Source organism: Natrix helvetica (assembly GCF_964273705.1).
Source record: "Natrix helvetica genome assembly, chromosome: 6".
Classification (NCBI taxonomy): domain Eukaryota; kingdom Metazoa; phylum Chordata; class Lepidosauria; order Squamata; family Natricidae; genus Natrix; species Natrix helvetica.
In genome coordinates, this window is record NC_138553.1 from 16,003,981 (window position 1) to 16,017,839 (window position 13,859).

A 13,859-nucleotide genomic window follows, 5' to 3' on the forward strand; every position below is an offset into this window, starting at 1 on the left:
GTTGTGCTTTCTTTTAGGAGTGGTGCTGCTTCAGATGTTCTTAGGTTGTAATTGTCATCAGCCCATGACAACATAACCAGTATTTAGAAATACTGACTCTTGTAATCCAATGTTTAGAAGGTCACACATAATATACGATCTTTCTGTTATCACCTTTCCTCCAAGAGCTAAAAATGAAATTTCTGAAAATAGATTAAGTCCATTCTGTCCCTCTATGAAGGAGATGAACAGTTTTAAAATTTGATTGATGAAAGAAAGAAAGGAAGGAAGGAAGGAAGGAAGGAAGGAGGGAGGGAGGAAAGAAAGAGAAAGAAAGAGAAAGAAAGAAAGAAAAGGAAGGAAGGAAGAAAAGGAAAGAAGGAAGGATATACTCTTGCTAATGGACATGCATCCAAGATCTAAAAATGAAATTTCTAGAAATAGTTTAAGTACATTCTGTCCCTCTATGAAGAGTATGAGCTGTTTCAAAATTTGATAGATAGATAGATAGATAGATAGATAGATAGATAGATAGATAGACAGATAGATAGATAGATAGAAAGATAGAAAGAAAGAAAGAAAGAAAAAGAAAGAAAGAAAGAAAGAAAGAAAGAAAGAAAGAAAGAAAGAAAGAAAGAAGTAGGGGGGAGGATTTTTTGTTAATGGATATTCATACAGTGTATGGAAGCATCACATTGCACAGGTACAATTTGAACTTATTCAACACATGAACAGGACTTTTTTAAAAAAAATATGACATTCTTGTCTCCCCAGTTAATCCCCCAAATTAACCAGACTGAATGGTTAATTCCATTCTGATTGCTACTCAAGTATCGTGTGTTACTTTGCTTCCTTCAGTGGTACTTACTGAAGATAGCATAGTGGGTTTAAGTTGCAGAATGCCTATAATCATGGGACCTAGGCTTCCCCAGCAAACCCCTTTTATTTAATTTACAGTGAATTCCATTTCAGCAAAGTCTTTCCTCTCCCACAGTCTTTCAACACAGTTCACAATTACCGACCTTTTTCAGACTTGGAGAGTGGCCAGGCCGATATCTTTCAGACGCCACAATACTTGGCAAGAATGCAGGAATGAACTAATAGTCTCCTACAAACACCCCTCCCCTTTCACTCATCTTTTATTCCCTCTGGGGGGCTCATTCACCGTCCACCTGTGGCCTTACTCCCAAGTCGACCCTTGTTCCTTAGCTGTTCCCTTCGTCTGGCAACTCTGCTCAGGCGCACACTGGGGACAGGCTCCAGCTGTTCATCTGCCTCACTGATGTCTGATTCCGAAGGCAGCCAATAACTGTCAGACAGCTCTAGCCCCATCTCTGCCTCGTAAGCAGAGCCCTCGTCAGAGCCTTCCCCAGACTCCAGGACTGGGCCATGTTCCTTTCCAACCTCCTCACTGTCTGAATCTGCTGCCAGCTCTGCTGGCTTCTGGCGGACCACAACAGGCAGCTGGTTTTCTTCAGTATGCCAATTGCACTTCTACCAAGAATGCTTTCTTGTTGCTGGTCTCCAAGCTCATAATTTCAACTCAGGACTATAGAAATGGAGTCAATCAGAATGGTAACCACAAAGCTTTGCCAGTTGTGTCCTTCAAATCTGGCTACAGATTCCTAAATGTTAATTTGGGTGGGGGAAAGCAGGAATTTGAATCTTGTTCATCTATAACATTAATATATTGTTCATAGGTGAAACAGTATCTCGAAGGGCAGCGTACTATTTTCAGGGCCTCTGAATGGATAGCATAGGGTAGCTGTAATATCCAACTACGATTTTTGGAAATCAAGACTCGATGTAGGATAAAAGCCGTTTATAAAATGCCTGAAGTTTTTCACTGATTGGGAGAAGAGGAGTAGATGTGAGACACGTGACAAGACTGCAAATTTATGAAAACATTCCTGGGGCAATAGGATATTTCCCCCCAAAGAAGTTGATAGGTTCAGATTTTGGCATTAGCCTTTTGTTTTAAAGCTAAGGCAAGAGGTATTTTTTTGCTCATTCTTTGATTTCTATAGCACAGCATGAGAAACAATATGTACAGGTAGTCCTTGATGTACGACCATAATTTCCATCGTTAAATAAGAAAGCTAAGTGTTAAAGTGATTTTTCCCCATTTTACAACTTTTTTTGCCACAGTTGTTAAGTGAATCACTGCCGTTGTTAAACTAGTAACAAGGTTGTTAAGTGAATCTGGCTTCCCACTTGACTTTATTTGTCAGAGAGTCGCAAAAGGATCACATGACCCCCGAAACACTGCAAACGTCAAAAATATAATGTCAAGCCTGCAAGCTATCTTTTCTTTTGGATCTTTGGCCTGCCACACTTTCTATTGTTCTGCTATGCATTTTCTATTGTGGGAAAATGGGAGGGGGGATTGTCAGGAGTCACATACTATGTAGCCATAACAAAATTCTTTCTAGAAATCCAAGGTCATCCTTTGTCTTCACATCTCTGCACCTGACCGGAACTGGATGGGTGGAACTGCCAGCATGGCAGTGAAAGATTGCACCATGCGATGGACTTGGGGGTGTGGGGGCAAGATCTTGAACTTTCAACTTGATGGGGAAAACCGGGGAGCTTTCAGATTCCGGTTTTCCCAGATGTGCCAATGTGGCTCTCTTAATAAATTGGAACTTTGAGCAATACCTTGCCTTGGACTCTGATTTAATTTTGGATGCTATTTGGAACGCTGACATATGACCTCATTGCCAAGAGTCCCAATTTTGATTTTGTGACCATAGGGATACTACAGTGGTTCTAAGCATTGAAAATGTCTTTTTTTTTCAGTGTTGCCATAACTTAAAGTGGTCATTAAATGAAATGGTTTTAATGTTTGTTGCTTTGGGTTCTGACTCTTTTGCTTTCTTGCAGGGTGGGATGTACATCTTCCAGCTGTTTGATTATTACGCAGCCAGCGGCACCTGCCTTCTCTTTCTTGCCATCTTTGAAGTCATCTGCGTTGCGTGGGTTTACGGTACGTAAGGCCTCCAATTACATGCAGGCAATGTTTGATGCACAGGGCTCCTTTTAAGAGTGAACTAGACACAGTAGAACAGCTCTCTAGATGCATCAAGACTGCATTTCTCAATTGCATTCCTGGGGATTCTGAGAATTGTAATCCAACATATCTGAAAGGCAGCAGGTCCAAGCAATCCCACAAAGCAGTGGTGGGATTCAGCCAGTTTGCACCTATTCAGGAGAACCGGTTGTTAACTTTCTAAGCAGTTTGGCGAACCGGTTGTTGGAAGAAATCTCATTTTGTTTTTTCCCCACTTTACAGGGCTAATCCTGTCAGGAAGGCAGGAAGGAAACATTCTGGTGTTATTTCTAGCCTAATCTTTATTGCCCTGCTTACAGAAACTGCCTCTCCAGTTAACCCTTATTACATTGTAACAGCTAAGGCGAAGCGCCCATCGACCTGAGTGACGTTGAGTTGGCCATGCCCACCCAGACACATGACCACGAAGCCCCGCCTACCCAGCTGGTCATTAGGGCAGACAATCTGTTGTTAAATTATTTGTATCCCAGCACTGAAGCAGATGTTATTTCTTTTACCTCCCGTTTAGTTATGCCTATCCCATTTCTTTTAGTGGGATGAATCTGCTGGTACACTCATTTTTCAGTTCATACATTAGGCAAATCCTGTCTGCTTCTGATGAATACTTTTTCATCATACTTTTAAAAAATGGTGAGAGTTAAGGCAGACATTTGGACAAAGCTATTCCAAACCCTAAAGTAGTCACTCCTACTTCCCCCAAAAAAGAAAAGAAAAGAAAAAATGCAATAAAAAAGAGGGCTGAGTCAGATTTTTGCCTCCACCTACTCAAGAGCCCCAACATGAAGTCTGGTGGGCTACATTTATTATTATCTCTTTTATTCATTAAACATGAAACTCAGCCAACTGAACATTTAAAACTGTATCACAAATATCATTGACTGGCACTGATGGTTGATACGGGTTGCTGCCAGCATCCTAGGTATCAATTCTTATAATGTATGATGTTCCAAATAGCACAGTTTTTACAGTTCCATCAGATTTTTGTCTTTATCTACTCAAGAGTCCCAGCATATTATTGTTGTTGTTGTTGTTGTTGTTGTTGTTGCTGCTGCTGCTGCGGTTGCTGTCGCTGCTGTCGCTGTCATTGTCGTTATTACTATTATTACTATTATTGTTGTTATTATTATCCCACCTTTATTATTTTTACAAATAACTCAAGGTGAACATACATGCCACCCCTTCCTTCTCTTTTCCCACAACAACAACTTGTGAGCTGGATTGGACTGAGAGAGAGAGTGACTGGCCCCCCAAAAATCACCCAGCCAGCTTTCATGCTTAAGGTGATACTACAATTCACAGTTTCCCAGTTTCTAACCTGGTGCCTTAACCACTAGATTAAATTGGTTATGTATGCAGTTCAAGGATGCATATTTTAATCTCTGAATTAAGTACTGGGATCCTCCCCCCTCTTTTCGATACAGCCACCACAGCATGACTGATAATATAATTGCACAACTTCAAGGAAAACAATGCAAAAATTGAATATTGAAAGCATTGAACTTATGCCTTAGAAATATCTCCTTTTAGAGCAGGAATAACAAAAGACAAGAAGCACACGCATTTCCCCCATTGCTGGCTCAAGCCGCCAAGATTTCTGGTCCTGATGATTCTGCATTTCTGAAGCATTAGAGGGAACTCATGTTGAATCTCAGTTGCTAAGGGAAAAAAGCAAGAGAAATTACTGAATCCAACTGAGGGTTTCCCTTTAGCATCTGGTAGCTATTGTGGGAATCAAATGCTGAACCTGGCAGGGTTTTGATTTGATCCAGCGTGCTTCTTATATAACATTTTTAAGCATCTTAAATAGATGCTCTCTGCAGGCTCTTAAATGCTTCATAATACTTAGAACTAGGATGAAAACCTTGTTTCCTATTTTTATTATTTTATTCTAACTGAGTGGGCTGCACTTATTTTGTTGTGCTGCTAGATTTGATTTTGAAGGGTTTCTTTTCCCACTAGTGAGATGATGACAGTACTATTCAAGATCAGAACAGACTCACATTTTTAGTTATTTTCTGTATGACATCTTTGCAGTTGGGCTAAAATGTCCTTCCGCTATAACCTAATTTTGAAGGATCCGAATAATCCACTTCCTACAGCATGTTCAGTCCAGTTAGCCACTAATACAATCCATTTTTACCTGTGTCTCTGGTAACATAAAATCATGCTACCTATTGTCATTTCTGGAAAGTACTGTATTTTTCACAGTATAAGACACACCAGAGTATAAGATGCACCAAGTTTTTGAAGAGGCAAATTTTTTAAAAAAGTTTTTGCACTCTGCAGACCCGGTCCGTTTTTGTCAAAAAAAAAAGGGGGGGGGGCATGCATAGCCTTTAGGAGGCTTGTAGAATGCTCCTGGGGGCTAGGGGGGGCAAAATTGAGCAAAAAATGCCCTGTTTTTCACTCATTTCTGCCCTCCCCAGCACACAGGAGCACTCTGAAAGCCTCCTAAAGGCTATGCACGACCATTTTGGTGAAGGGGGTGGGGTTTCAGGAGGCAAAAAAAATGCTGCATTCAGTGTATAAGACGCACCCAAATTTTCATCTCTTTTTTGAGAGAAAAAGGTGTATCTTATACTCCGAAAAATACGGTACCTCAGGAAAATATTTTTTATTGTAGCACTAGTCTCTTTGGTCTAGTGGTTAAGGCACCAGACAAGTAAGCAAGAAATCGTAAGTTCAAATCCCACCTTAGCCAAGAAATCCAGCTGGATGACCTTGGGCCAGTTACTTTCTCTCAGAGAGTAACCTACATCACAGGGTTGTTGTTTGGGGGGAAATAAGAGGAGGAAAGATGGATATGTTCCCTCACTATTTGTAAAGTTATTGTAAAAATTTGTAAAAGTAATAAAGGTGGGATACTAATAATCAAAGGGACATGATGGCTCAGTGACTAAGACGCTGAACTTGTCGATCAGAAAGGTCAGCAATTCGGCGGTTTGAATCCCTAGCGCCACGTAATGGAGTGAGCTCCCGTTACTTGTCCCAGCTTCTGCCAAACTAGCAGTTCGAAAGCACGGAAAAAATGCAAGTAGAAAAATAGGAAACACCTTTGGTGGGAAGGTAACAGCGTTCCGTGTGCCTTTGGCATTTAGTCATTCTGGCCACATGACCACGGAGACGTCTTCGGACAGCGCTGGCTCTTCGTCTCTGAAACGGAGATGAGCACCGCTCCCTAGAATCAGGAACGACTAGCACATATGTGCGAGGGGAACCTTTACCTTTGCTAATACTGAAATAAAAAAAATCTTTCCCATTAGCAGAGGGACTGGGCTGTCTTGGTCAATCATATTTGAGAGACATGTTCTGTGTTGTTAAATTAGATATATAACTGAGGAATTTTTTTCAGCTTTTCTCACTCCCTTTCACTTAGAGGAAGAGAAGGAGGCTGTTCTGACCCAGGCGTAGCAGAATCACAAAACAGACTCCTTGTCCCGAAAAAAACCCTATTTATTTCGTTAATGTGAATTCCTGGCATTCACATCCAGAAAAGTCCCGGCAATAAGCCTTTCAAGGTTTAATTGCAAAAACAGACCTTATCATTCCTTGGATAGTTGCCAGGCAGAGCTTCCAGTCGCAATGCTATAAAATGAAATACCTGGCAAGGAGTCTCTGTGAGGCACGGACTCAGATAAGAATATCTTCACAATAATAAGCGAACTGATTATCTCCTGCAAACATTGTTCCCCTTTTGCTCCCATGGGTGGGGCCCCTATGGGAGGGGCCATTCAGCATCCACTTGTGCTTTTACTCCCTTTACTTGTCCCTTCTCCTGGCAGCTCTGCACATGCACACATCAGGAACAGGCTCCTGCTGTTCTTCTGCCCCACTTATCTCCAACTCTGAAGGCAGAGATGGGGTCAGGGCCGTCTGACATTTATCAGCTGATAATTGTCAGACAGCCCTGACCCCCTCTCTGCCTCTGACGCAGAGCACCCATCATTGCCTTCCCCAGATTCCAGGATTGGCCCAAGTTCCTCCCCAACCTCTTCACTGTCCGAGTCTACTGCCAGACTCGCCAAGACTTTGAAGAGGCAAATTTTAAAAAACGTTTTTGCATTCTGCAGACCTCCCAAAAATGGTCCATTTTTTGTGAAAACGGGCCCATTTTATGTCAAAAAAGGGCATGCATAGCCTTTAGGAGGCTTGTAGAGTGCTCCTGGGGGCTGGGAGGGGCAAAAATGAGCAAAAAAGGCCTGTTTTTTTTCCTGAAAACGGGCTTGTTTTTTTCTCAGGCCCATTTTTCACTCATTTCTGCCCTCCCCAGCACCCAGGAGCACTCTGAAAGCCTGTGGAGGGCATGCATAGTCTTTAGGAGGCTTATAGAGTGTTCCTGCAGGCTGGGGGAGGCAAAAACAAGCAAAAAAGGCCAATTTTCCACTCATTTTTGCCCTCCACAGCCCCCAGGAGCACCCTGGAAGCCTCCTAAAGGCTACGCACAGCCATTTTTGCAAAGGGGACAGGGTTTTGGGAGGCCAAAAATGCTGTATTCAGTGTATAAGATGCACCCAGATTTTCACCCTCTTTTTGAGAGGAAAAAGGTGCGTCTTATACTCCCCAAAATACAGTAGTTCCATCCTATGCACGACTGGGTAAAAGAACGTTCTCATCATTTACCCAGAATAACGATTGCTGTTTTAGATTATTGCAAGGCAAAACATTCATAGCTATTTTCACATCAAAGTAGTGCATCTGGAAATGATCAAGGATTCCCCAATTTCTTTATCTTTAACTCTTTCAGTTCTCCCTCATCCTCCCATCAAGGAAACCCTCACCCAGTTTCGGTATGAAAAAACCCTCATGCCCAGGGTGTCTGATTTGGCAGGCCGGATCCTCTTTGTTTACACCATGAAGCCTAATAGCAAATGTCGCGAATAAAGACACATGTTTCTAGGCTTGTCTGTTGCCAGCCTCGAAAATACCGCCCACACATTGGCAGGATTCCCCCCTGCCTGTCAAGCAGATGGTTGTTGCTAAAAAGTGAGGATTTACTGCATTCTGATTTATTCCTTTGAAAGAACTTCTAGTTTCCAGCCAGCTTCTGGTTGCTGTTGCTGCAACTAGTTGCCAAAGGGGATAGCCTGCGAGGGTTGAAAAGGAGTGGGTGGAAGGAAACCTGCTTTTCACAAAATAGAATAGAATAGAATAGAACAGAACAGAACAGAACAGAACAGAACAGAATAGAATAGAATAGAATAGCAGAGTTGGAAGGGACCTTGGAGGTCTTCTAGTCCAACCCCCTGCTCAGGCAGGAAACCCTACACCACTTCAGACAAATGGTTATCCAACATCTTCTTACAAACTTCCAGTGTTGGGGCATTCACAACTTCTGGAGGCAAGTTGTTCCACTGATTAATTGTTCTAACTGTCAGGAAATTTCTCCTTAGTTCTAAGTTGCTTCTCTCCTTGATTAATTTCCATTCATTGCTTCTTGTCCTACCCTCAGGTGCCCTGGAGAATAGTTTGACTCCCTCTTCTTTGTGGCAGCCCCTGAGATATCGGAAGACTGCTATCATGCCTCCCTTAGTCCTTCTTTCTATTAAACTAGACATACCCAGTTCCTGCAACCGTTCTTCATATGTTTTAGCCTCCAGTCCCCTAATCATCCTTGTTGCTCTTCTCTGCACTCTTTCTAAACTCTCCACATCTTTTTTACATCGTGGCGACCAAAACTGGATGCAGTATTCCAGATGTAGCCTTAACAAGGCATTATAAAGTGGTATTAACACTTCATGTGATCTTGATTCTATCCCTTTGCAGTTCTAGCACACTTTGGGAGTTGTTCTAAATTAGAAGCCAGAATCTAAAACTTCGTTATCGCTTGTTATTGGGAATGGAAATTAAGGAAGGAAACCAATAGTAGGAACATTGGTATTGTTTACTGTGGCTATCTCCAGTTTTGCAGATTCATCTTACTGTTAGTGCAGAGATGATTGTATAACTTCCAGGATGGTCCTATAGCCTTGAAACTCAGTTGCTTAGCAACCAGGGAATATTCATTCTCCACAGTAGCATTGCTTTTGAAGCAAAGCAAGCGTCCTCATGTTGCCTTAACAACTGGGCACACCACTCATTCCCTTCTGGCACTTATCTGCAATGTGAAGGCTCATGCTATCTCCTTTGGATGATTAGGTTACAGAAGAGCAAGAAAACAGAGATTTTTCTACCTCTCTTTATGCTGCCAAGATCAGGGGTAGATCAGATCCGTTGAGATTATTATAGAAGACTTAGACAGCACAGGCGATAGTGATGGATGTGGGAAGCTACTGTGCAGGAACCTCTGGAGCAGTGTTTCTCAACCTTAGCAACCTCAAGATGCCTGGACATCAATTCCCAGAATTCCCCAGCCAGCGTTGCTGGCTGGGGAATTCTGGGAGTTGAAGTCCACACATCTTAAAGTTGCTAAAATTGAGGGACACAGGTCTGCAGAGTCACAAATATCAAATCTCCATGAAGTGAACTTCTCTGCAGAAGGGTGGGGAGACAGTGCTGCCTTTGTGTTACCTAAAGAAACGTCAAAGGCTGTTCTGACATGGCCAGAAATAATTCAAAACTGAAAGGCAAATCAGAGAGCTTGATGAATAAGCAAGAGAGGAACTGGTCTCAAAAAAACCAACTGAGATTATAGGAATATGTGAGTGGTTTTCAAAACATTACTGGTCAAATGCCAGGGAAATCAGATGATCCAGGAAGTTCAAATGGGTATATAGATTTATTGTAAATTTAAGCTCTCTACATGAATTGCCTGATTTGCCTTTCAGTTCTGAATTATTTCTGGCCATGTCAGAACAGCCTTTGACGTTTCTGAACTACTAACGGTCAAAGCAGTTTGGAAGTAAATAAGGAATTAATGGTTGGCTGGACTTAGATCTCTTGTGGGCACAAAGGAACTCATGACTGATGGCAGAGGGGATTCTGACCAGTTGTGGAGAACCGGTAACAGTTCAGAGTAGTTCAGAGAACCGGTAAATACCACCTCTGACTGGCCCAACCCTCATCTATTCTCTGCCGAGTCCCAGCTGATCAGGAGGAAATGAGGATTTTGCAGTAACCTTCCCCTGGAGTGGGGAGGGAATAGGGATTTTTACAGTATCCTTCCCCTGCCACACCCACCAAGCCATGCCCATGCCTGCCAAGCCACGCCCAGTACCGGTAGTAAAAAAAATTGAATCCCACCACTGCTGGAGATTAGAATAGACATCCATCTAAAAGAAGGGTAAGAATTCTAACTCAGAATCGTGAGAAATATTGAACGATTGGAGGGTTAGAGAAAATTGGTTTAAGCTAGCAGATTCCTATGGAGAGTTTTAGATTGCTTTGATCTCCTAGGAAAGCTATGCAATCGAATCCCAGGCCAGAGGGTTGACTTTTTTGTTTATCTGACTGGTTTCTGACAGCATGAGGTTTATATAAAGTTCTCTTTTGTAATGGTCTAGGAGCTGATCGTTTTTATGACAATATTGAAGATATGATTGGCTACAGACCCTGGCCCCTGATGAAATATTGCTGGCTCTACCTCACACCTGGTCTTTGTTTGGTAAGTACCTTGACTGTGTCTTTTACACATATCTGGCAAGGATGGCAATGGCATAGAAAAAAAAATCCTTCTTTAATTTCCCTTGCCTGACATTACAGAAATGTTACTATTAATTGTTGTATAATTCTTTCTATTGGCATTGTTCGCTGTAGTAATTCCTGTTAGCTATTTTTAATTTACTTTCAATATTTTTACATGTCATGAGCTATTCAAGTGGCTTACAATGAGATAGGAAGGTAGGAATCTACAGAAAGAGAGAGATGGAGATCCAGATATACCTTGCAAATACATCAAAAGGGTCCTTGGTGCTCTCTGAACTTGGTGGTTTTCTTGCCAACATTTCATTACCAAACTAGGTGACATCATCAGTTTGGTAATGATATGTCTGCAAGAAAATCACCAAGCTCAGAGGGCACCCAGGAGCCCACAGTTAAACCTGAGCTACGGTTATACTCTTTTATTGGTATTTGGGACGTGGTGGCTCAGTGGCGAAGACACTGAGCTTCTCAATCAGAAAGGTCAGCAGTTTGGTGGTTTGAATCCCTAATGCTGCGTAACCAGGGACGTGCGGTCAGGGGAGGCAGGGGAGGCAGAGCCTCACCTCTCATCATGAAATAATATATGATATATAATAATAAATTATAATATATATTTCCTCCCATCCCTTTTACACGGTTCCCGCTAAGCTCTGGTAAGGAGAAGAGCTTTTGGGGAGTGAAGAGGAAGAGGAGGGAGGAGGAGGAGGAGGAGGAGCGCACGCGGGGCGGTGCAAGCTGGGCAACTGGCGGAGGCAGGAGGGTTCTCAGAAGCGCCAATAACCTTCCTGCCTCTGCTATACTTTGCGCGCTCCTCACGACTGCAATAGACGTCCAGAAGTGGCAGGGGCTGTTGGGCTGGAAGCCCAAATCCCATTAGCCACAAAAGCCGCTTCTGGACGTATATTGCAGTCGCGAGGAGCGCGCGAAGTCCAGCAGAGGCAGGAAGGTTATCGTCGTTCCCCAGTCGCTTTCGTGGCTTCATCATCAAGACGAAGTCCGGGAGCGCCGACAACATTTCTGCCTCCGCTGGACTTCATCTTGATGATGTCGCCGCAGCTCCCGGGATGGACGAAGGTAGCCAGAGTGGCGCCGAGGCAGTCCGGCGGGTGAGCGAATGAGGATCAGGCTGCCTGATCCTCCATCGCTCGCTCGCTCACTCGCTCGCTCTTTCGTCCGCCCGGACTGCCTCGGCGCCGCTCTGGACATCCGGCCGTGCCCAGCCGCTGCGGCGACATCATCAAGACGAAGTGGCTTGGAGGCGAAGTGCTTTTCAGTGCTTTTCTGTGCGTCTGGCGTTTAGGTAGATAGCTGGATGTCCTAAATGCCAGACACTCAGAAAAGCACTGAAAAGCAGCTGCTGTTGGGGACTGCGGAGCGCGAGCCAGCGGAGCGCGCTCAGGAAGGCGGGGAATGGGATCACGTGTGTTGGAAGCTGAGGCAGCCTCAGCCTCCAGCACACATGGTCCCATTCCCCGCCTTCCTGATGACATCACCAGCCTCACCAGCCATAAACCTCACCGCATGTCACTGTGCGTAACGAAGTGAACTCCCATTACTTGTCCCAGCTTCTGTCAACCTAGCAGTTCGAAAGCACATAAAAATTCAAGTAGAAGAATAGAGACCATCTTTGGTGTTAAGGTAACAGCATTCTGTGTACCATTGGTGCTTAGTCATGCAGGCCATATGACCACAGAGACATCTTCAGACAGCGCTGGCTCTTTGGCTTTGAAACGGAGATGAGCACTGCCCCCTAGAGTCAGGAATGACTAGTACATATGTGCGAAGGGAACCTTTATCTTTTTATTAGTACTTACATCAATAAATGGCATAGCACTAAATGCAGGAGGTTTTCAGGTAGATAAAATGTCATCAAGACATGATCCTCTTTGAACAAGAAGACTGTAATTAGGGGAGTTCTAGAATAAAGGAAGTGCAATGCAATGCAATGCAAAAAAAAGTATTCTACAACATCATGACCTGGGAACCATTAACAATGACAGGGTGTTTAGAATGATCTCTTTCGATTATCTGAAATGAATTACAGATTCATTTTTGAGGAAATGACCCTTCAAGCTTCCAGGAAGTAAGTCACATAAGAGAAGCAGGGGGGGGGGGGGGTACATAGATGGACCCCAGACCAGGTTCTGTATGTTTCCAAAGATAATGAGGATACGAACAGAAAAGTGGAGAAAATTCTTACAAGCAATTAAAAAATGCCTTCTGACAGTTGATTGCCAGTTCAATACCATGGCAAACCTTTTCAGGACTGAGTGCCCAAACCAGAATGCACATGCATGCACATGCATGTGCACGCGCCAGAGCACCGGAAATCCAAGGACTAACTGGCTGCCATGCACATGCCAGTTTTTGGGCCTTGGGGGCTGTTTTCAGCCTGTTTTCCAGGCCGTTTCCAGGCCATTTGGGGGCCATTTTCAGGCTGTTTTTTGGGCTGTTTTTGGTCTCAAAATGGGCTGAAAACGCCCAAAAATCAGCCTAAAATGGCCCAGAAAATTGTCTTCTTTTGGCCATTTTTCGGGCCGTTTTCCAGTGGTCCGGTGCCCTCAAAGAACAGCTGGCGATGGCATGCGTGCCCACAGAGAGGGCTCTGCATGCCACCTCCGGCACATGCGCCATAGTTTCGCCACCACGGCCCTAAACCATTGCCCAGGCATAAAGCCCAACATCTCTGTTAAACTGTTCGCCTATTCAATAGGTTGGATATTTTAGCAGTCTTTTTAGCGCATAAAGTCCTTTCTTGGCAGGCCTCCAGTTTCAACACTGGAAACTTACAAGCTCATGTCCCATCTAAACAATGGGAAAGCAGTCGAGGAGATCTGATTCTTGCAGATCTTAGAAAAGCTCATGCAGAATGGCCGACCTCTGTTGGCCTCGCTCTTCACACATTTTGAGTGCTGTTTCAGATGCCTAAACGTTGGTATTATTGCAGTCCCAATCATTAAGAAAGACAATAAAGCCTAATCCTGCTAAATTCCGTCTGATCAATCTCTGAAATGGTTTAATAAACCAGGTGCCAAATGTCCATGTGAAAAACTCAGTGATTGTTTAGAAAAGGAGCAGGTTTCGACAGACTAAGAAATATGTTTCAAGGGAGAACAAGCAGCAATTGAATACTTATTATTGTAAACCATCTAACAGAAAAATATTACTCTTGATCTTGAGGCTTCCTTGTTGCTGCCTTTGTAGATTTGAAAGCTTGATCTCTAGGGGAGGA

General features: G+C 43.4%; 1 protein-coding gene across 1 annotated transcript in view; it reads left to right on the forward strand.

Moving 5' to 3' along the window:
- Positions 1 to 13,859, forward strand: part of LOC309394248 (sodium- and chloride-dependent GABA transporter 2-like) — a gene marked incomplete at its 5' end in the record, with an annotated part of 216,712 nt that overhangs the window by 184,501 nt on the left and 18,352 nt on the right. The window contains 2 exons of the mRNA XM_081957155.1: positions 2,863 to 2,965; positions 10,489 to 10,589. Of these exons, the coding sequence (XP_081813281.1) occupies positions 2,863 to 2,965; positions 10,489 to 10,589 (204 nt within the window). The remainder of the gene's footprint in view (positions 1 to 2,862; positions 2,966 to 10,488; positions 10,590 to 13,859) is intronic.